Below are 23,126 nucleotides of genomic sequence, written 5' to 3' on the forward strand. Positions count from 1 at the left end.
TTGCATGACACATATTTCAGCACCAGGCAGCAGAAGACCCCAGGCTCTCCTCTCTGCTCTGGCTCTGCATGTCTACTTCCCATGGAGGACACCAGACCCCATCCGGTGTGAGCTGCTGGAGAGCTGATGGTCTCTGGAGGCCACGCACCTGCACAGATGACACTGGCATCCTCCACGTGCCCGCAGTTGTGCACGCCCCAGCCGTTGTGCTGGCACATCTGGAGGGAGGGCTCGTCCCCACGGCACTGCACATCGTCCAGGAAGATGCGGCCAGAGCCCAGGCCAAAGTGTGCAGTGTCCAGTGCAGCCACGGGCTGGCCACAGCCCAGCTGCTGGCACACCACTTGGGCATCCTGCAGGTCCCACTGGTCGTCACACACCGTCCCCCAGGAGCTGCCGTCGTACAGCTCCACGCGGCCCTCGCAGCCGTTCCTGCCGCCCGACAGCCGCACGCTGGGCCCTGGCACACGGCACAAGGACAGGTTCACACCAGCTCTGCCCTCTGCTCTGCCCACATGAGCCACTGTGACAGGGCTGCTGCAAGGCCAGGCATGGGGCTGGGGGGCTGGAATTACCTGTGGAATTTGGCCTGGATGTGGTGGGTGCTGGAGCTGCAGATGAAAGGAAGAATTTGGTGTCAATGACAAAGGTTCCAAACAGATCAGCACATGTCATGCAGATGAGAGTAGCTCATTTTCTAGCAGCCCTCCCCTATGATTCCCACAACATCCTACAGAGCTCTTTCACTCATCTGAAATGACCGTCTTGACTTTGCTGTTTCATGCACTGAACAGTGAGTGAGAGTGGACAGGGTTACCTGGTGGGCTCCCTTCCCCTCTTGCAATCCATGCTGTGGATCTTCTGCACTGTCATGGACATCCCTGCTAGGGAGGTAATTCTTACAGTGGCCACAGCATTTGGTATGATAAACAAGGCTGGATCGTTAATGCTACTAGAGAGAGTGAAGCTCTATCCAGTCATTTCCCATGGAGACACCAGCCCAAAGTGCCCTGAGTCCTTCCCCAGCCTCCCAGCTCTGTGACCCCTCAGTCCTGTTCTTTGCCACCTCTCTGAAACCCTATTCCTGCAGGCCAGGAGAGTTTGTTCTGCTCTCTTTGTGCAAACAGGGCTTTTGCTTGGCACATGCTCAGCTCACCAGGAACAGAAAGCACCAAGGTTGCTGCCTTGCCCCACATCTACCAAGAGAGGTCAGCATGGCTGCTTCCAAGGGATGGCACCAAAATCCACCAGTGGGACATGTGCCAGGGGTTCGGGTCACTCTGTAAAGAGATCAGGAGCGTTAAGAAGACCAATGAGTGAGAGATGACAGGGTTACCTGGTGTGCTGTCCTCTGCTCCCATAGATGTTTTCTCTGAGGTGCTCATCAATGATGAGGTTATCATCCTTGTGAATGTGGTCGTCTCTGGTGCGGTGGACGTCTCTTGTGCGGTGGACATCTCTGTTGAGGTGGACATCTCTGGCATGCTAGTGGGTGGCACTGTGCTGGTCGAGTCTATTGGGCTGGATGTTCCTGCTAAGGAGGTCATTAGTGCAATGGAATGGACATGAAAAGCAGAGCTGGACAATTAATGGAGGAAGAGGGCATGGAACTCTGTCCTGTCATTTTGGGAGTCTCCCTGCAGTGCAATCAGGTCTGGGAAGGAAATCCAGGGGCACTAAAGAGAACAGTGAGTGACAGTGGACAGGGTTACCTGGTTTGCTCTCCACCACTGTGGTGTCCAATCTCACTGTGCTTGTCATATCAGGCAGTGAGATCAGCAGTGGTAGGGCAGCAGATGACACTTCCATCTCTGGTGAAGTGGGCATCTCTCCTGGGGAGGTTGTTTGCCATGGGTTGTTTGCCTCTAGGGTTGTCATTGGCACTGTGGTGGCCATCTCTACTAGGAAGGACGTCTCTGCTCTGGAGGCTGATGGCCCCATGGTGGCTGTCTGCAATGGGGATGTCACCTCCCCTGTGTTGGTTGTTAATTCAGTTGTGGCTGTCTCACCAAGGGATGTCGTCTCCTCTGTGAGGACTGTTGATGCTGGCATTGATGTCTCTCTTAGAAATGCCATTGGTTCTGTGGGTTCTATCCCTTCTGTGGAGGTCGCCTCCAGTGCTGAGTCTGTTGTGTCTGTCAGTGTTGGCTCTGTTGGTATTGGATCAGACTCTTCTGTGAAAAAAAAGAAGAAAAACACCCCACACATGAGCACTGTGCAATGGATATGTCTGTGTGACATATCTGCTACCAGCCCAGATCCTCAAGGATGAAGTGAAATCAAGAGCAATTACTCTGATGGCATAGTCCTTCTTATCTGGGGTCAATGGAGAGAATGGAGGTGGATAACAGCCAATTTAAAATTTTTCTTGGAAGTGGTATTTCCAGATGGTAAGCAGGGTAAGGTTCTGGAGTGGCATCTGCTTCCAGCCCCAAGACTCCACAGCCCAGGCACAGCCTGAGACTCTACAGGCTCCTAGCATAAAGTGGGGAGCTGTGGGGCTGCTGGCAGCAGCAGGGCTTGGATCTGTCCCCATTGTGAATGCCCTTCTGCAGAGGCTCAGGAACATCCCCAGGAACAGTCTGGGCAGTGGTCTTTGGATGGTGCTTGGTGCAAGGGCAGGAGTGGACCAGGCTGATGTTGGATACATCCAGCCTGTAGACAGCACTGGAGCTATGAATACAAGCAAGAAATAAATGGCATTTAAAAAGGCTCTGAACACATCACACATAGATTAATCCAGGCCTGGTAGCAATTTTTATTCTTTTCTTCTAAGGGAAAAACACTGGTGAAGCACTTCCTTCCAGCATGGATTCAGCTCTCCACGTTCTTACTCTCTAAGGAAAAGTGGAAAACTGCAATATAGATACAAAACACCTGAACAGTCTGTTGTCATCACCCATGTCTCAGTTCATGATGATCAGTTGTTGATACATGTGGAAATAAAATACGAATAACCCACATTCTTCTAAAAAATAATAGGAAAGTAAAATGAACACAGCAAAGTGAAAGAATAGTCCAAATGGATGGATATTTGCAAAGGAAAAAGGCATTAATGGACCTAAACAAAGGAAGACTTGAAAAATGGAAACTATGCAAAGTGAATTGTGAGCTATGACAATCTGAGCTGTGATTGTGAAATTATTATTGCCCATAACAAATCCATTAAGAATTCACCTTACCCCATTCCACCCTGATAAACTTTGCCTATCAGACATAGCTTTGCCTCTGATTTTGAACTGTTTCCTTAATGCCTCTGCCAGGTGATTAGATGGAATGATTGCCCTGCATATCTGCAACGTATATCTGATCCTTGGCGTTTTTAATTGCTTTGCATGGATGAGCAAGCGCAGTTTGTACATGACTTTAATGAGAAAAAACACGAGTCCATGCTGGTTCTGCAGGGTCAGTGGAGTGAAAGAACAAGACCGGGGGGGAAAAATGTGGGAGTACCTGAACAGACAACAGAAGCATCTTCATAGTGGGCACAGTTGTGGATCCTCCAGCCCGTGTGATTGCAGCGCAGCAAGGACACCTCATTCCCGCTGCACCTCACGTTGTCCAGCACGATGTCACCCGAGCCTTGCCCGAAGTAGGCACTTCCTAGAGCTGCAATGGCCTTGCCACATCCCACCTGCCTGCACACAACCTGGGCGTCCGCGAGGTCCCAGAAGTCATCACAAACTGTCCCCGACTGTCCTCGGTAGTAGATCTCAACACGACCTTCACATTGGTGCCTTCCGTTCACCAGATAGACATAGGGAGCTTTGGGAGAGAGGGCATGGGCACAAAACAGTCAGGCAAATAGGCTGGAAGGGGCTGGGAGGAGTGTCTATTCTGCCTTCTTCCCCTGTTGTCCCTGGAAGGCGTTGCCCAGCCCGGTACTGTGTGGACAGAGGTGATTTGTACCTATTTTATTCCTCTCTTCCAGTTCTCAAAATCAGCCACGTATGTCATATGCAAGATCCCTGCAGCAAAGTTAGGCAGCAGGCTAAGCACAAGTGATTTAAGCAAGAAAAGAAATTTTTGGGATAGGTTTAAGGACCGAGAGTCCACACATCACCAAATCCTATAGTTCATAAGAGTAACTTTAGTGGAAGAATCCTATTCTTAGAAGAGTAACTTTAGTGGAAGAATTCTACAGAATGGATGATGGTCTCAACAGGATTATAAAGATTTCAATAGGAGTTCAGTGGCTTTATTTCTTATATAGCAGTAAAATTTTATTACCGTTTGAAATAAAGAAATAACCTATCCTATATACAGCTGATTACTGCATTCATTCAGGTAAAGCCCATCTGCTTTTCAGTTTTATATGTCTTGTTTAGACATTGTGGTGTGACCAGCATGAAAATCCTGATTTTAGAGATCCATTTTTTGGTGAAGAAGTTTATTAAAGTCTTTACTATCAAGTGTAAGCAAGCAAATAAATGTTGTAACTTTGGATTTGCAGTATTTACACTCTGGAAATCAAAACATGCAGCTGCACTTGTTATATTTTACTTTGCTGCCAAGTATATATTTACCTTATTATTAAACACTAAGTCATCCAAAGCAAAACAAATTTCAAAAGTTAACAGCTCCAGGATTTCTTCACGGCACCTAATTCTTTGCTATTGATCTAGAAGTACAGTCAAGATGGTGACAACTACATTTTCCCTGATTTGTATGACTTTCAAAGGGCAAAGCTATAAAAGTGCCCCTTGACTTATATCTGACTTGTTCCTTCTAATATCTACTTGAACACACACATTTTTGAACCCTTCTCACAGGATTTCTGAGAGGTGAAACAGCAAACCTGGCAAAAAGTCAGAGTGGGATTAGGAAATTAAAGCCGACCTAAGCCAGTTTTATTTGCTTTCATTCACGGCCTGTCATCACTGTGAGAGCAAAACCATCAGCTGGGGATGAAATTGGTTAGGCTGAATCCTGCCTCACACTTCAAAGGTATCAAAAAGACAAAAGCCTGTGATTATGGGAATACAGCAAATACTCTGCTCTGGGACACAGAGAGCAGAGAGCAGAGAGAAGATCCAGAGCAGCCAGAGTGAGATGAGTTACCACCAGAAAAGCAGGAGACAGATGGAGAGAATTGATGAGGTGAACGGTGGCAATATAAATTATCATCACGAAGCTTAAATAACTCATTAGAAAAGTCATCAGCAATTATTCTAAGGTGTACACAGATCTATTAACTCAAAGTCACCCAAACCACTCAGGAGATAGAAAGGGATTATGGAAGGAAAAATTCTATGATCATAAAAAAAGTTGAACTAAAAGTATTTAATCTCTCATAATTTTTAGATGTCCATCATTTAACCACAGTGCTACAGTGTGAAAACCTAACTTCATGGTCTATTTTGTTAAATTGTACATAATACCAAGAAGAACCAAATAAGACAAGCAATATTAAATATATAGCATATGTGTGCACACGTATACTCTGGAATAAAATACACATGGAAAATAAGTAAAGAAATAAATCTTTCCATAATTTTTAGATCAGGTTTCTGGAACTGGAAGAGTACCTCATTCATTGCATACTCACAGACACAATTCTTGCAGTGATACAAGGCACTTAGATGAGTAGGACCCGGTGGCAGCAAAATGAACTCCACAAGATGGTTCAAACCATTCTTATCATCCTCTTTGATGATTAGTTCATAATTTTAGTAGAACAGAACTCTGCTCTTTCATCCAATCCCCCCTTTATTCTTTTGCCCAAACCAATACCAGCCTGAATCTAATTTCTGCTCTTGGAATCAACAGAGAGGACTCCAGGAAGTCTTTATAAATTTTTTATGTGCCCTGGAACAAGTCTAAGTGTTTTACCTGTTTTGGCCTCCAGAACTGCGGGACCCAACAAGAGAAGCCATGTCAAAACTGTGGGGGTACCCATCTCACCAGGCGTTGTTGGTAAAGAGGACCTCACAATATATAGTCTCTATTTCTGAAGGGGAGTGGCTCTACAGGTCTCTTTTTCTACAGCAGAACAATAAAACAACCACAGTCCTCTAATCTGAAACAAACATATGTTTGATTTGTTATTTAATATTTTGTAACTTCCTGGGTTTTGCAAAAAGACAATATCTCAAGAGTAACATTTTCCATTGCCTGGAAGGAACTATTTATGCTATCATAGGTTTCACAATCATCTCATTGTACCAAAAAAAAAAAAGAGAGCTCCTGTCCAAAGATACCTTTCAACTCTGGCTGATGCATCTCAGCATTTTTCTTTCATGAGTAGGTTCCTGGTCAGGTATTGGGATGGTAGTGGAATCTTGAAACTTAAATGTGTTTCTTCCAGCAAAATAGCAAGAGACCCTTGCCAACTAATGTGGCAGGTCTCCTTGGGGAACCATGAATGTGCTAAAGCTTTGGCAGACTTTAAATAAAATAAGATCAGACCTGGTGGTCCTGTTTAAGACCAGGGGGGTCTCTGAAGAACCTTGCAGTTGAAGTCAACAGCTCCAGCCCCAGTATAAATCTGTTCTTTTGGGGCACATTTAAGTACAAGTCAAAGTTCCAGTCAAAATTCACAGACTGACAGATTGCAAGGAAGTGTCTGAGAATCAGGGTCAACTGATAACTTTTTGTGCAAACACTGTGGAAAAAATCAGTGGGTTTCAGGCCTAGCGAAGGAAATTACATAGCTTGAAACTAATTTTGTTCTAAAATTTCATCTGATCTTTTGAACCAGCACATAGCGGAAAAAAAGTTCCAATTTCTTCAGATTAAGAAAATGTCTTAATATATTCCTTGTTTAATTTTACATCGTGACACTTACAGCTGTATCATTCTTCGAAGAATGAATCCAAGGTTTTTCCACAATATGAAATAATGCTTCATTCTCATTCATCACTCTCTTGCCAGAGTGGTTACTTTCCTCTGTTTTCTGTGTTTCTAACAATTTAACAAGAAATTCTGATGATCACCCTGATACTGAAGAGCCAGAACATTGTTCTCCATCTCATCCCTACCTCCACAGCCATCATGTCTTGGATGGAATTATCACCAGTTAAAATTGTTGCCACATATGAATTTATTGCCTCCAGGGACAGTCATCAGGCAGGAAGACCAAAGCCCAGGGGGAAAAGAGAATGATCTAAAACATCTTTCCACAAAGGCCAATATCATTGGAATGGAAGAAGGAAGTGAAAAATATAAGAGGCCAAAGATAACTTTGGAAGCCATGAAAGTGAACATTCAGAATGGTAAATATGTTTCTTCTTTATCCAAACAACCACATTTACACATGAATGAGGATATGTACACAACACCTGGTATTCACTATTCATATTCTGGTTTTGACACCCGGACAAGAATGAAAAATCCAGTTTATTTGGCCGGCCAATCAAACACTGCCATCAGTGAAGCAAGAGTGAGTGATGGATCACGGTTCTTCTCCAAACCCTTGCAATAACTGGAAAAGGGTGAGGAGGAAGGGGAACACGAAAGGGATTCCCAGGTGTTTCAAGTGTAAAAAAAGTCTTCAGCTGCCCAGGTAAAAGATCAAGATTGATTGTTTGCTTGATTGATTGATTGATTGAACTCTTCAATACCTTCTTCATTAATAAATTATTAATTTCAAAAATCTACATATTTCTAGAGATCTTTATTATCAGACAATCTCTGCATGGTGGAAAGAGAGAAATAATTTGTTTTAATTAACCTTAGTTAATTAGTGCAAAAACCATACAGTATTTCACCCTTCCCACTGACTAGATAAATCTCTTGCAGTAACACACTTTTGTTCTCAAGGTCTTCTTCTGACAGCTTGAGGTATTTCCCAGCACATCATTCTGAATGAAGCTGCACTGAGCCTTGAAAACACCATTTCTTCAGCTGACATTTGTGAGGGCACTTTGCAAACATACTGGGTTTTTAAAGGTAAAAATGGAAACCAGTGGAAGGGCAAACAAGACTATATGACTATAGGGAAGTATCTACGCTGGAAAAAAGATATCCAAACTTCTCCACAAAGGAGTGATAGTCTGAATCCAGACAGGAAGGTTTGTGGCAGAGAGATTATTCACCAGGCACATGACCCTTTTCTCATCATCAAACCCAGTTTTCTTGAATCCTGCATTTCTATAATGCTCATGGATCAAGGGAGATAGAAAGAAATGAGGAGGAGTCTGAAACATCTACCACCGGAACTGTTTGGCAATGCTTTCTGCAGCAATATTTAACATGGAAGCCAGTGGACTTGGTAATTCTACCTTGTATTTTTATCCAGCCTTGGTATTTCTCCATCTGGGAGCCCTGGCACAGACATGCTATGGGAAAACTCAGCTCTGAACAGCACGGGGATGGTGAGGATTGGAGACACCAGGATCTAAGCCTGGGATCTTTCTGCTTGTCTGGCAAAAATAATACTGAGAGAATAGGAGAAGTGTAAAAAAGTGCCATCAAGCTGTACCTTGCAAAAGAGAGTGGTAGCAACACCACAGCAGCAGGAACAGGGGAAGGAGGATACAGCAGGTCAGAGAAGAGAGAGGGGAAGATCCTGTTCTAGAGAGCTGGGAAAGCCCAGGTCCAGGGCAGTCCTTGCTGTGCTGAGCAGATGGCTGGATCCTTCTGAGCCAGGACAATCTCTGGTCCAGAGAACAGGTGAAGGCAGGTCAGCCTCCTGAGGTGCTCTGCCCTCCACATGTGCCTGCAGGCAGAGTGGGGAAGGAGGACCCTAAATCCTTGTTCCTCAAGTGTGGAAAAACCTCTCACTTTCTGTGTGCAGTGCCAGCCCCTACCTGTGTGATCCCTTCTTTACATCATGGAGAGGTGAAGAGATCCCTGACTGGAATCACGAGGAGAAGGCAACAACTTGAAGGAACAAATGGTACAGGCTGTGGTGCTGGCTCCTGTCAGAGCTGCCCATATCCTCCTTGTCAGGTCAGGTTGTCACCCCAGAGTACAGCTCACCTTCCTCACACGTCACCACTTTGGCTCACCTTGCACATCTGACATTGCTCAGTTCCAAATGAACTTACCTCTTTCACAGCTGGCTGGAAAACAGGAACATTTCAAGAAGGGCATTTCTCAATCAATACCAGTGACCTTTCCACCTGTATTAAGTAGCTTCTTCCAAATAAATTCTTCCTTTTTATTGTTTTTTATTTTGTTTTCACATGGAGAGAGATCACACTTCCTTATGGGAACTTATGTACATTCTCTCCCTCCCACCCATTCCAGGTGTAGAAATGTGTGAGAGCAAGAGCAGGAATCATTGCTTGGCAAAGTCACTTTGTCAGAAGTCACATTCTCCAACCCAGCAGTGTGTTAGCCATGAGTTCACACATACAAGTGGGATGTTTGCAAGTACACAAAAAAAAAAAAAAAGTATTACTCAAAAAAACATTTTCTTTCCAGTTGTTTTTAATTACATATTTAAGTAACATGATTATATTCATCCTCCATATAAAATTGTATAAATGGCCTACATGTACTGAGAGAAATATGAATTTGGGAAGAACCAACCTGCCCAAAGTCAGGAATGCTGTACAGCAATAATTCTTCACGTGTAGCCCCTGAGCATATTTGCTTATGGCTCATTATTGAGATTTTTTACTGCAAAGAAACATTTTTCTTGTACTACTTCCCAGTGTATCTATGGTGCTACACAGGTGTTTCATCTGCATATCAGCAAGGGCCAAATAAGTCAGTTCTTGTTTCTCAAGTCACCTATTTCAGTCTTCCCAGACAGACACTCAACAAGGAGTTCAACAGAAAAGCTTTGAAATGTCCAGCACTGAAGATGCTTATTTGAATGCTGGGATGAAAGAATCAATCCTTCTTGACACCTTAGGTTTTAAAACCAGATTGCTTTATAAATTCAGTTCATGGTAACATCAGGTGTAATCTTGATTCTTCAAACATGGTCTGGATGGTGGAATAGCCAAGTAAGAGCTGCCCTTCACACTGATTGTAAACCCAAATAATGAAGCAGGTGGCTGGTGAAAGAATCCTTCCACCTCCATGCCTGGAGCCGCCTCTCACAGTTTCTGGTACGGGATGGTCTCCTGCATTTTCCTCTTCCAAAGAAATCCTCCACCTGTCAGAACAGCAGCTACCAGCACCACGGTGGCCACAGCCAGAGGAACGTGGGAGCTGGCAGCAGGCTCTGAGCTCAGAGTCTCCCTTTTTGCCTGGATGTCAGAGGCCAGTCCTGAGCATAAAAGAGACAGAGAGAAACTTACTGTTTTGTTTTTTTCCCCTGAGCTAGTTAAATGCAAAGATAATTAGGCAGGGAGAATTTGAGTTAAAAAGCTCTAATCTGGATCTGATCAGAAAACCGCAAATTATTTCACAAATCATTCTGTGGCCATGCAAAACAAGTAAAGATTGAGGCAAGAAATTAAAGAGAAACTGGGAGTGTGTAATGATTACACTCAAAGACCTTAAGATGTTGCTTTCTGGTAGTGGAAACAGCAGCTACAGGACACTGAGAAACAGCATTTCCAAGAGGACCTAGAGATGGATTGTAAATAAATAACAGACATGCAAATTAGGCACAGAGAGCTTTGGAAAATTAATATAAATTGGATTAGTTACATCTCATCCCTCTTCCCATAGAACATAATCAATTGCCATTTGATATGTGCAGAGCAAAGATTGGATCTAAAGTAGGATAGAAAAGAAAGAGCTTGTAAATCTAATAGAACTATTATATATATATATATATATATATATATATATATATATATAAAAATAATGTCCCATAAGAATTATAGCAGAATTGTAAATAAACCAGCAAAGGCCCATTTCAGAGCTGGATTTCCTGTCTGAACTGAAATGCAAAGAGACAGTAGCACACAGAGCCTTACGTTATTAAAGATATTTAAACTTACCAATGTTCCTGTTCTCAGCGTGAGCTTCCCGAAGCTGCACGGGTCCAACAACAACATTCACTTGCTGGTGGGAGGAATCTGCATCCCTCTTGAACCTGCTAACACAGCCTCGGTAGCAGCGGGAGGAGTAGTCGCCGTACCTGCACACCAGCAGCTCACACCGCAGGAACACCGACGGGAATCGGTTCACGAACGAGAAGGCGCTAAACCCAAACCGAGCGACATCGCTGCGCGGCGAGGGGAAGAGAGAGTAGCCAGGATCGCTGGCACACCTGGAAGGACATCAAATCAACAGATTAGCTATTAACTCACAGCTTCACTGGAGTAGAAGTACTATTACACCCTCTCTTTGCAATAAGTTCCAAGGTTAAACATAAAACCAGGAAGTAAAAGAGAAATCAAAAGGCTTAAAAAAAAAAAAAAAGTGCTTTTAGCAAGAAGAGAAATTACTAAATATGCACAACACAGGAATGTCATAGCTTAACAAGTTCTGTGTAAGTACAAATAGCTGAAAAATGGCTAGTAGTTCTGCTGGGTTCTGTGTTTAGAGTGAGAGCCTGTTATGCATTTGCAAGCAGGATTTTTCTGTTTGAAAAGAGGCCCTTGAAAGTTGTTGCAGAAAGAGAAAGTTCCCCTTTACGCTCAGGAAGCATGAAGCTAATTTTAAGACACTTTAGTGTTTCAATGTACTTTGCTATAAGTTTAGGCAAAGTGGTTTAGGTTTCTAGAATAGTAAGAAAAGGAATTTCTTTTCCTTTTGGGTAGGCAATTTTGTATTCCAGTTCTGATGCTGTAAAACTCATGATGTACAGAAATGTAGAGCTGTGGACATCCCTCCCTTTCGTATGTCTATTTCAGAAACAAAGTTAGACCTCCATTTCCTCACTGACTCCTTGAGTGAAATCTCAGTGCTTGATTGCAGCTTCTGGATGACATTTGGTTGTCATTCTGAATTTTACTCAGGCTTTGCCAAAAAGTTGTTCTAAGAAGAACATTTGCCCTGAGAATTACAACTAATGTACACTGGTCCTAAATCACCTCATTTGACAAAGTAAGCTCTTTTAGAACACATAGAGACATTTTTAAAGCAATTTTTTACAAAGTTCTTACCCACTTTTGGTCAATTCATAGACCAGGGTTCTAAAATCACTAGAATTAGGTGATGCCACACACGTGTCCACAAACACGGTCAGATTTTGGTCAGAGCTGTGAAGAGAAGCTTGGAGGAACAAATTCTGATTCATGTCAACATAGTATGGGAAGTCGTGCACTGGCCACTGGAAAGATGAGGAGTTGTAGAACATCAGGCTCACATCGTATCTGCCATACTGGGTTTTGTTGACATCAATGACATCATCGGCAATGTACATGACTTGAACCCAGGTGTTCTGCAGCATTTTGCAGCTGATGTGCAAGTGAAGGTCCTTTTGCCTCTTGATGACACTGCCAGGAGCAGGCACTTTTATCACGTTGGAGTAGGTGATCGTTTCGTTGTTGCCCTGTTTGACACATTAAATGAGTGTTAAATTACCACATGTGGTCATGTTCACTGGGAATACTGTGAGCATTATGAACTTCTGTATGTGCCAGGTCCTGGCAGTCAGAAAGGACATGTCACACTGAAAAATCCCAAGCATCAGGATGGGATTGCTCACTTAACTGTCCCCTCTATTTTTGTTCTCTAGAACATCATTCTGAAATAGGTACAGGGATATAAGTACCCTGCGAAGGATAAGTAAAAATATTTAACAAATTCAGCCTCCAGAAACACATGCTCCTTTTCTGGTTTTGCATGCCTGTGGCTTATCTTTTGCAACCCATGACAATTTTCCAAATGTCTATTACATTCCCATGCCCAGAGTTGTCCCAAATGTCTTGACACCAACCTGTCTACGTGTACCACATTTGCTGTACGAAATGTTGAATATAACCTCAGTTGATGTAATTTTTGGTCTACATTGAGGGTCTGCCAGGCTGATGCTGTCCACTGAGTAGCCCTGGGACTGGAGGTAGTGTCTGTCTACCACTGCACTCATGTAGGTTGGCAAGCACAGAAGGGCTAGGGGAAAAAAATATGAATTATTAGTGATTTCGGGTACTTGATAATGCTTTCATATGGGAGGTCCAACAGATGCAATCACTGCTACCATTTAAAGAAGAGAATTCATAAGCCAAACCACTTATTTTTACACTTGAAACTTGGATATGAGTAAGCAATAGGACAATAGTGGAACAGGTCACCCAAAGGAGTAGCATTAAATATTTCATCCTTTGAATATTTCTAGACACATAGCTAGACCAGTTCTTAATGGACCTGACCTGGTGTTGGCAGTAGCTCTCTTTTGAATAGTTGGCCTAGGAAACCTCCAAAAGTTCCTTCTAACCGACATTTCTATGACTCTGTGAAAGTTTGTCCAGAAAGGTACAAAAATATATATGAATTATGATGTGATACAAAGAAAGTAAGACTTTAGAAAATGACATAGAAAACACGCAAAGGCAAATAAAATGAATATTTTCAAAGAAGAAAAAGTAGTTATTTTCTGAAAGTGAGCAGTCAACAATCAGTCACAAAATTCAAGTAGGAATATCATCTACGTGGGATTCCTTCAACAACATTAAGAAATGCTTATTTAGTAAAAAAGCAGTGTATAAAAGCTTCTGAGCAAAGAAAACATTACCAAGAGAACAGAATTACAAATAGAATGGAAATTTACTGGTGTTCTGGTCTGCTGGAAAGGACTGGTACTGAGCCCGAAAACTTCCACTGGAATATCTGGAGTCACTGTAAAACCTCACAGACATGAGGTTTGAAGATGAGGTGTATGTGAGATGGGAACTAGAACAAATTCTTCCAAGTAGAGGAGAAGATTTGGGTGGCCCATCATAGATCTCAATATAGTCATTCTGGCATCCACCTTGCAACCTGAGGAAGAAATGAGAATATATTAAAAAAATGCACTTGCTAAACTTTGGGGTTTAAATGCTGAGCAAACAATATAACAGGATTCTGCACTCACACATTTCCCATGTATATTTAGCAGTCACTTATAGGATGGGAAATGCGCCCAGGAACTGTGGATGCAGTTGAGATTTGGAATTTTTTTATTGCCCAAGCAGAAGGTGGTTTACTTACTGAATGTTATCAAATGTGAGCGCAATGAGGAAATTGTTTGTTACATGTATTTGCCACAAACAATCTGCTTTTTCTGGAGGATTCAAAGAAGGACTCTGAAATGTTCCGGAGGACTTAAAAAGTATATCACCACAAATAATTTTTTGTCCTGAAAAAGGAAAGGAAAAAAAAAAAAAAAGAAAATAAGGGATAGAAGTGATTAATTTAGATTTTCTTCAGACCAAATAAAAATATGTTCTATGTACAGAAACCATGGCAACACAAGTTTAAATCTCAAAAGAAACATAATGATTGTGCTCCTCTCAGTTAGGCTAGAAGAGTGATGAACTCTTCAGAGAATTATGACCTGTGCTTGCAATTATTAACTCTGTGGGCTTCAGGCACATAGGTATGAAATAAAGTAAAAGGTGGTGGCTTAAATACCATAAAATCAGAGAATTAACAAAAGAAAATCTCCCATGTAATCAGCATATTCTGAAATCCACCACCAGCCATAGAATCACTCAAACACAAAAGACTAGTGCATAGCATATAAAGAATTAAAACCAGAAAGGATTTTTCCCAACGTACTGAACAATACAAATGAAAGAGCTCTCACCTGCAAAACAGTAATTATGACACTTCAAGAGTAATGGATCAGAGAAATTTGAAAAAGCATATAAAAATACAAACCAGGAGTATTTGTAACTGGGGCTGTGCTTTTGGCAGCTGTATGAGACAAAGAAAAGGAACCAGCTGAGGTGCTGGAGGATGAAGGAGTATGGCAAGGTTTTTTACCACCCCTGGGGATGGAGGTACCACCCTGACACTGGGCAGTGGAGAGCCTGGGGGTCTCAGCAGAATGCTCTCACATGGTGGGATCAACCAAAAAACATAATCTGGCACTCATCCCAAATGTACATTTAAAGTCCAGTCAAAAAAGACCAAAAGGAGGAATCTTCCCTTGAGAGGGCCTTGACAAGGCCCTGTGAAATTCAGGCCATCACAACACTTAGTTTCTGCATTCTGCTGTGCTTTTTTCAGGCTCTGCTCTCCCTTAGAGAAACCTAAACCCCAAGCTTCTGAGGCACAAATTGATTTTGCAAAAAGCAGCAGCCAGAAAACCCAGGAGAAATTCAGACCCACCTGAAGGAGCAGAGGTGATGGAGCTGGCTGTAGTTGTGCTTGAGGCACCTGTAGAGGAGGAAAGGAAAGAGGCAGGTGAGGCCTGTGGGATGAAGGTTGATGCCTGGCTTTCTCCCAGTGCTGGGCACGTTGCTGCCAGCTGGGCACATGGGCAATGGAGAGCCTGGGCGTGTCAGCAGAATGGTCTCTCATGGTGGGACCAAGCAAAAACAGATCCCCACACACATCCCCAAGACACACCAAATTCCAGACAAGAGGGAACACTTCCTGAAAGAGTCGCAGAATGCAGGCAGTCAAATCAGTGGTACCTGAGCACACAACACCAGCATCTTCACTGTGGCGACAGTTGTGGACGCCCCAGCCATTGTGGCTGCACTGGAAGAGGGACGATTCCGACCCTGTGCAGCTCACGTCGTCCAGGTAGATGTTGCCACTGCCTTGTCCAAAGGAGGCCTCTGATGTTGCAGAAATAGCAGTGCCACATCCCAGCTGCCTGCACACCACCTGGGCATCTTTCAGGTCCCAGCCATCGTCGCAGACGGTGCCCTGGCCCCGAGAGTGTGAAATCTCCACACGACCCTCGCAGCGGTTCCTACCATTCACCAGGCTGATGGTGGAGGCATCTTGGAAAGAAAGGTGGTATAGAAAACTTGAGAAGGGCTTCTAGCACAAAGGCACCATCTCTTGACAGAGTGATGCCTTTGTCAACCTCGAAATGAAACATCACAGCTTTCGGGACCTTTTCTTGCAGGAAGCAATATAAAAGCGGATCTTCATTGGAGGCCTCCAGGGAAGATATGGAAAAATATCCACTAAAGCCACAAAATATCCACAAATGGTGATGTATTTCCCTCTCATCCAAGACCCTCCCAAGTCCTCTCTGCCTTCATCTGGGACTGTGCTTTGTTCGTGGAATGTGTCTGAAGAGCCATTTTTGGAACTTTTTAGCCAGGAAGAACCAAGATGGCATAGGGATCCTGGAATGAGTTCTGACTTCCTGCCTACAAAAATGCTGTAGCTAAGTTACAATAAGAAGCTACAAAGCGACAAATATATGTGTAAAGGATATGGAGAATATATAAAGGAAAAAAAGAGAAAAACCAAGATGGCATCAGAGCCCTGGAATCACTCTATGAATTTCAGGCCACCACAACTGCCAGTCTTGGCTGTCTTAAACTGGTTTTCCTGGCTTCTTCTCTCCCAGGGAGAAAACCAAAGACCAAACTCTGAGGCACTAATTGCTTTGCAAAAAGCAGCAGCCAGAAAACCCAGGAGAAATTCAGACCCACTTGAATAAGCAGGGAAGGTGGTGCTGGGAGTGGTTGTGCCTGTGCTTGTGGCAGCTGTAGGGGAGGAAAGGAAAGAGGCAGGTGAGGCCTGTGGGATGAAGGTTGATGCCTGGCTTTCTCCCAGTGCTGGGCACGTTGCTGCCAGCTGGGCACATGGGCAATGGAGAGCCTGGGCGTGTCAGCAGAATGGTCTCTCATGGTGGGACCAAGCAAAAACATGACCCTGCACTCATCCCCAGCAAATCATCTAATTCTACCTAAGACCACTTCCTGAAAGAGTCCCAGAATGCAGGCAGTCAAATCAGTGGTACCTGAGCACACAACACCAGCATCTTCACTGTGGCGACAGTTGTGGACGCCCCAGCCATTGTGGCTGCACTGGAAGAGGGACGATTCCGACCCTGTGCAGCTCACGTCGTCCAGGTAGATGTTGCCACTGCCTTGTCCAAAGGAGGCCTCTGATGGTGCAGAAACAGCAGTGCCACATCCCAGCTGCCTGCACACCACCTGGGCATCTTTCAGGTCCCAGCCATCGTCGCAGACGGTGCCCCGGCCCCCAGAGTGTGAAATCTCCACACGACCCTCGCAGCGGTTCGTGCCGTTCACCAGGCTGATGGTGGCACCTGGGAAAGAAGGAGATATGGAAAACTTGAGAAGAGATTTTAGCATGAAGGCACGTTCTCTTGCCAGGGCCTTGGAATCACTCTATGAATTTCAGGCCACCACAATTGCCAGTCTCAGCTGTATTGAGCTGCATTTCCTGGCATCTCCTCTCCTATGGAGAAAAGCAGACACCAAACACTGAGGCACTAATTGTTTTTGCAAAAAGCAGTGGCCAGAAAACTGAGGAGAAAATGAGACCCACCTGAAGGAGCAGAGGTGATGGAGCTGGCTGTAGTTGTGCTTGTGGCAGCTGTAGGGGAGGAAAGGAAAGAGGCAGGTGAGGCCTGTGGGATGAAGGTTGATGCCTGGCTTTCTCCCAGTGCTGGGCACGTTGCTGCCAGCTGGGCACATGGGCAATGGAGAGCCTGGGCGTGTCAGCAGAATGGTCTCTCATGGTGGGACCAAGCAAAAACAGATCCCCACACACATCCCCAAGACACACCAAATTCCAGCCAAGAGGGAGCGCTTCCTGAAAGAGTCCCAGAATGCAGGCAGTCAAATCAGTGGTACCTGAGCACACAACACCAGCATCTTCACTGTGGCGACAGTTGTGGACGCCCCAGCCACTGTGGCTGCACTGGAAGAGGGACGATTCCGACCCTGTGCAGCTCACGTCGTCCAGGTAGATGTTGCCACTGCCTTGTCCAAAGGAGGCCTCTGATGTTGCAGAAATAGCAGTGCCACATCCCAGCTGCCTGCACACCACCTGGGCATCTTTCAGGTCCCAGCCATCGTCACAGACGGTGCCCTGGCCCCGAGAGTGTGAAATCTCCACACGACCCTCGCAGCGGTTCGTGCCGTTCACCAGGCTGATGGTGGAGGCATCTTGGAAAGAAAGGTGGTATAGAAAACTTGAGAAGGGCTTCTAGCACAAAGGCACCATCTCTTGACAGAGTGATGCCTTTGTCAAACTCGAAATGAAACATCACAGCTTTCGGGACCATTTTTGTGCAGGAAGCAATATAAAAGCGGATCTTTATTGGAAGCCTCCAGGGAAGATATGGAAAAATATTCACTAAGGCTACAAAATATCCACAAATGGTGATGCAATTCCCTCTCATCCAAGTCCCATCCAAGTCCTCACTGCCTTCATCTGGGACTCTGCTTTGTTCATGGAATGTGTCTGAAGAGCCATTTTTGGACCTTTTTAGCCAGGAAGAACCAAGATGGCATAGGGATCCTGGAATGAGTTCTGACTTCCTGCCTACAAAAATGCTGTAGCTAAGTTACAATAAGAAGCTACAAAGCGACAAATATATGTGTAAAGGATATGGAGAATATATAAGGGAAAAAAGAGAAAAACCAAGATGGCATCAGAGCCCTGGAATCACTCTATGAATTTCAGGCCACCACACCTGCCAGTCTTGGCTGTCTTAAACTGGTTTTCCTGGCTTCTTCTCTCCCAGGGAGAAAACCAAAGACCAAATTCTGAGGCACTAATTGCTTTGCAAAAAGCAGCAGCCAGAAAACCCAGGAGAAATTCAGACCCACTTGAATAAGCAGGGAAGGTGGTGCTGGGAGTGGTTGTGCCTGTGCTTGTGGCAGCTGTAGGGGAGGAAAGGAAAGAGGCAGGTGAGGCCTGTGGGATGAAGGTTGATGCCTGGCTTTCCCCCAGTGCTGGGCACGTTGCTGCCAGCTGGGCACATGGGCAATGGAGAGCCTGGGCGTGTCAGCAGAATGGTCTCTCATGGTGGGACCAAGCAAAAACATGACCCTGCACTCATCCCCAGCAAATCATCTAATTCTACCTAAGACCACTTCCTGAAAGAGTCCCAGAATGCAGGCAGTCAAATCAGTGGTACCTGAGCACACAACACCAGCATCTTCACTGTGGCGACAGTTGTGGACGCCCCAGCCATTGTGGCTGCACTGGAAGAGGGACGATTCCGACCCTGTGCAGCTCACGTCGTCCAGGTAGATGTTGCCACTGCCTTGTCCAAAGGAGGCCTCTGATGGTGCAGAAACAGCAGTGCCACATCCCAGCTGCCTGCACACCACCTGGGCATCTTTCAGGTCCCAGCCATCGTCGCAGACGGTGCCCCGGCCCCCAGAGTGTGAAATCTCCACACGACCCTCGCAGCGGTTCGTGCCGTTCACCAGGCTGATGGTGGCACCTGGGAAAGAAGGAGGTATGGAAAACTTGAGAAGAGATATTAGCATGAAGGCACCTTCTCTTGCCAGGGCCTCGGAATCACTCTATGAATTTCAGGCCACCACAATTGCCAGTCTCAGCTGTATTGAGCTGCATTTCCTGGCTTCTCCTCTCCTATGGAGAAAACCAGACACCAAACACTGAGGCACTAATTGTTTTTGCAAAAAGCAGTGGCCAGAAAACTGAGGAGAAAATGAGACCCACCTGAAGGAGCAGAGGTGATGGAGCTGGCTGTAGTTGTGCTTGTGGCAGCTGTAGGGGAGGAAAGGAAAGAGGCAGGTGAGGCCTGTGGGATGAAGGTTGATGCCTGGCTTTCTCCCAGTGCTGGGCACGTTGCTGCCAGCTGGGCACATGGGCAATGGAGAGCCTGGGCGTGTCAGCAGAATGGTCTCTCATGGTGGGACCAAGCAAAAACAGATCCCCACACACATCCCCAAGACACACCAAATTCCATCCAAGACGGAAGGCTTCCTGAAACAGTCCCAGAATGCAGGCAGTCAAATCAGTGGTACCTGAGCACACAACACCAGCATCTTCACTGTGGCGACAGTTGTGGACGCCCCAGCCACTGTGGCTGCACTGGAAGAGGGACGATTCCGACCCTGTGCAGCTCACGTCGTCCAGGTAGATGTTGCCACTGCCTTGTCCAAAGGAGGCCTCTGATGTTGCAGAAACAGCAGTGCCACATCCCAGCTGCCTGCACACCACCTGGGCATCTTTCAGGTCCCAGCCATCGTCGCAGACGGTGCCCTGGCCCCCAGAGTATGAAATCTCCACACGACCCTCGCAGCGGTTCGTGCCGTTCACCAGGCTGATGGTGACATCTGGGAAAGAAGGAGGTATGGAAAATTGAGAAAGGCATCTAGCACAAAGGCACCATCTCTTGACAGAGTGATGCCTTTGTCAACCTCGAAATGAAACATCACAGCTTTCGGGACCATTTTTGTGCAGGAAGCAATATAAAAGCGGATCTTCATTGGAGGCCTCCAGGGAAGATATGGAAAAATATCCACTAAGGCCACAAAATATTCACAAATGGTGATGCAATTCCCTCTCATCCAAGACCCTCCCAAGTCCTCTCTGCCTTCATCTGGGACTGTGCTTTGTTCGTGGAATGTGTCTGAAGAGCCATTTTTGGAACTTTTTAGCCAGGAAGAACCAAGATGGCATAGGGATCCTGGAATGAGTTCTGACTTCCTGCCTACAAAAATGCTGTAGCTAAGTTACAATAAGAAGCTACAAAGCTACAAATATATGTGTAAAGGATATGGAGAATATATAAGGGAAAAAAGAGGAAAACCAAGATGGCATCAGAGCCCTGGAATCACTCTATGAATTTCAGGCCACCACACCTGCCAGTCTTGGCTGTCTTAAACTGGTTTTCCTGGCTTCTTCTCTCCCAGGGAGAAAACCAAAGACCAAACTCTGAGGCACTAATTGCTTTGCAAAAAGCAGCAGCCAGAAAACCCAGGAGAAATTCAGACCCACTTGAATAAGCAGGGAAGGTGGTGCTGGGAGTGGTTGTGCCTGTGCTTGTGGCAGCTGTAGGGGAGGAAAGGAAAGAGGCAGGTGAGGCCTGTGGGATGAAGGTTGATGCCTGGCTTTCCCCCAGTGCTGGGCACGTTGCTGCCAGCTGGGCACATGGGCAATGGAGAGCCTGGGCGTGTCAGCAGAATGGTCTCTCATGGTGGGACCAAGCAAAAACATGACCCTGCACTCATCCCCAGCAAATCATCTAATTCTACCTAAGACCACTTCCTGAAAGAGTCCCAGAATGCAGGCAGTCAAATCAGTGGTACCTGAGCACACAACACCAGCATCTTCACTGTGGCGACAGTTGTGGACGCCCCAGCCATTGTGGCTGCACTGGAAGAGGGACGATTCCGACCCTGTGCAGCTCACGTCGTCCAGGTAGATGTTGCCACTGCCTTGTCCAAAGGAGGCCTCTGATGTTGCAGAAACAGCAGTGCCACATCCCAGCTGCCTGCACACCACCTGGGCATCTTTCAGGTCCCAGCCATCGTCACAGACGGTGCCCCGGCCCCCAGAGTGTGAAATCTCCACACGACCCTCGCAGCGGTTCGTGCCATTCACCAGGCTGATGGTGACATCTGGAAAAGAAGGAGGTATGGAAAACTTGAGAAGAGATTTTAGCATGAAGGCACCTTCTCTTGCCAGGGCCTTGGAATCACTCTATGAATTTCAGGCCGCCACAATTTCCAGTCTCAGCTGTATTGAGCTGCATTTCCTGGCATCTCCTCTCCTATGGAGAAAAGCAGACACCAAACACTGAGGCACTAATTGTTTTTGCAAAAAGCAGTGGCCAGAAAACTGAGGAGAAAATGAGACCCACCTGAAGGAGCAGAGGTGATGGAGCTGGCTGTAGTTGTGCTTGTAGCAGCTGTAGGGGAGGAAAGGAAAGAGGCAGGTGAGGCCTGTGGGATGAAGGTTGATGCCTGGCTTTCTCCCAGTGCTGGGCACGTTGCTGCCAGCTGGGCACATGGGCAATGGAGAGCCTGGGCGTGTCAGCAGAATGGTCTCTCATGGTGGGACCAAGCAAAAACAAATCCCCACACACATCCCCAAGACACACCAAATTCCAGCCAAGAGGGAGCGCTTCCTGAAAGAGTCCCAGAATGCAGGCAGTCAAATCAGTGGTACCTGAGCACACAACACCAGCATCTTCACTGTGGCGACAGTTGTGGACGCCCCAGCCATTGTGGCTGCACTGGAAGAGGGACGATTCCGACCCTGTGCAGCTCACGTCGTCCAGGTAGATGTTGCCACTGCCTTGTCCAAAGGAGGCCTCTGATGTTGCAGAAATAGCAGTGCCACATCCCAGCTGCCTGCACACCACCTGGGCATCTTTCAGGTCCCAGCCATCGTCGCAGACGGTGCCCTGGCCCCGAGAGTGTGAAATCTCCACACGACCCTCGCAGCGGTTCCTACCATTCACCAGGCTGATGGTGGAGGCATCTTGGAAAGAAAGGTGGTATAGAAAACTTGAGAAGGGCTTCTAGCACAAAGGCACCATCTCTTGACAGAGTGATGCCTTTGTCAACCTCGAAATGAAACATCACAGCTTTCGGGACCATTTTTGTGCAGGAAGCAATATAAAAGCAGATCTTCATTGGAGGCCTCCAGGGAAGATATGGAAAAATATCCACTAAAGCCACAAAATATCCACAAATGGTGATGTATTTCCCTCTCATCCAAGACCCTCCCAAGTCCTCTCTGCCTTCATCTGGGACTGTGCTTTGTTCGTGGAATGTGTCTGAAGAGCCAGTTTTGGAACTTTTTAGCCAGGAAGAACCAAGATGGCATAGGGATCCTGGAATGAGTTCTGACTTCCTGCCTACAAAAATGCTGTAGCTAAGTTACAATAAGAAGCTACAAAGCTACAAATATATGTGTAAAGGATATGGAGAATATATAAAGGAAAAAAAGAGAAAAACCAAGATGGCATCAGAGCCCTGGAATCACTCTATGAATTTCAGGCCACCACAACTGCCAGTCTTGGCTGTCTTAAACTGGTTTTCCTGGCTTCTTCTCTCCCAGGGAGAAAACCAAAGACCAAACTCTGAGGCACTAATTGCTTTGCAAAAAGCAGCAGCCAGAAAACCCAGGAGAAATTCAGACCCACTTGAATAAGCAGGGAAGGTGGTGCTGGGAGTGGTTGTGCCTGTGCTTGTGGCAGCTGTAGGGGAGGAAAGGAAAGAGGCAGGTGAGGCCTGTGGGATGAAGGTTGATGCCTGGCTTTCTCCCAGTGCTGGGCACGTTGCTGCCAGCTGGGCACATGGGCAATGGAGAGCCTGGGCGTGTCAGCAGAATGGTCTCTCATGGTGGGACCAAGCAAAAACATGACCCTGCACTCATCCCCAGCAAATCATCTAATTCTACCTAAGACCACTTCC

At 45.8% G+C, this 23,126-nt stretch overlaps 1 protein-coding gene across 1 annotated transcript in view; it reads right to left on the minus strand.

The window, feature by feature from the left end:
* Nucleotides 1–23,126, minus strand: part of DMBT1 (deleted in malignant brain tumors 1) — a 70,477-nt gene that overhangs the window by 40,683 nt on the left and 6,668 nt on the right. Inside the window, 13 exon segments of the mRNA XM_053983983.1 lie at nucleotides 149–460; nucleotides 1,201–1,280; nucleotides 1,337–1,485; nucleotides 2,294–2,316; nucleotides 3,454–3,765; nucleotides 12,640–12,654; nucleotides 15,417–15,731; nucleotides 16,709–17,020; nucleotides 17,550–17,893; nucleotides 18,862–19,174; nucleotides 19,725–20,036; nucleotides 21,012–21,325; nucleotides 21,864–22,188. Coding sequence (XP_053839958.1) covers nucleotides 149–460; nucleotides 1,201–1,280; nucleotides 1,337–1,485; nucleotides 2,294–2,316; nucleotides 3,454–3,765; nucleotides 12,640–12,654; nucleotides 15,417–15,731; nucleotides 16,709–17,020; nucleotides 17,550–17,893; nucleotides 18,862–19,174; nucleotides 19,725–20,036; nucleotides 21,012–21,325; nucleotides 21,864–22,188 — 3,126 coding nt within the window.

The sequence above is a fragment of the Vidua macroura genome, chromosome 8, assembly GCF_024509145.1.
Source record: "Vidua macroura isolate BioBank_ID:100142 chromosome 8, ASM2450914v1, whole genome shotgun sequence".
Taxonomy (NCBI): domain Eukaryota; kingdom Metazoa; phylum Chordata; class Aves; order Passeriformes; family Viduidae; genus Vidua; species Vidua macroura.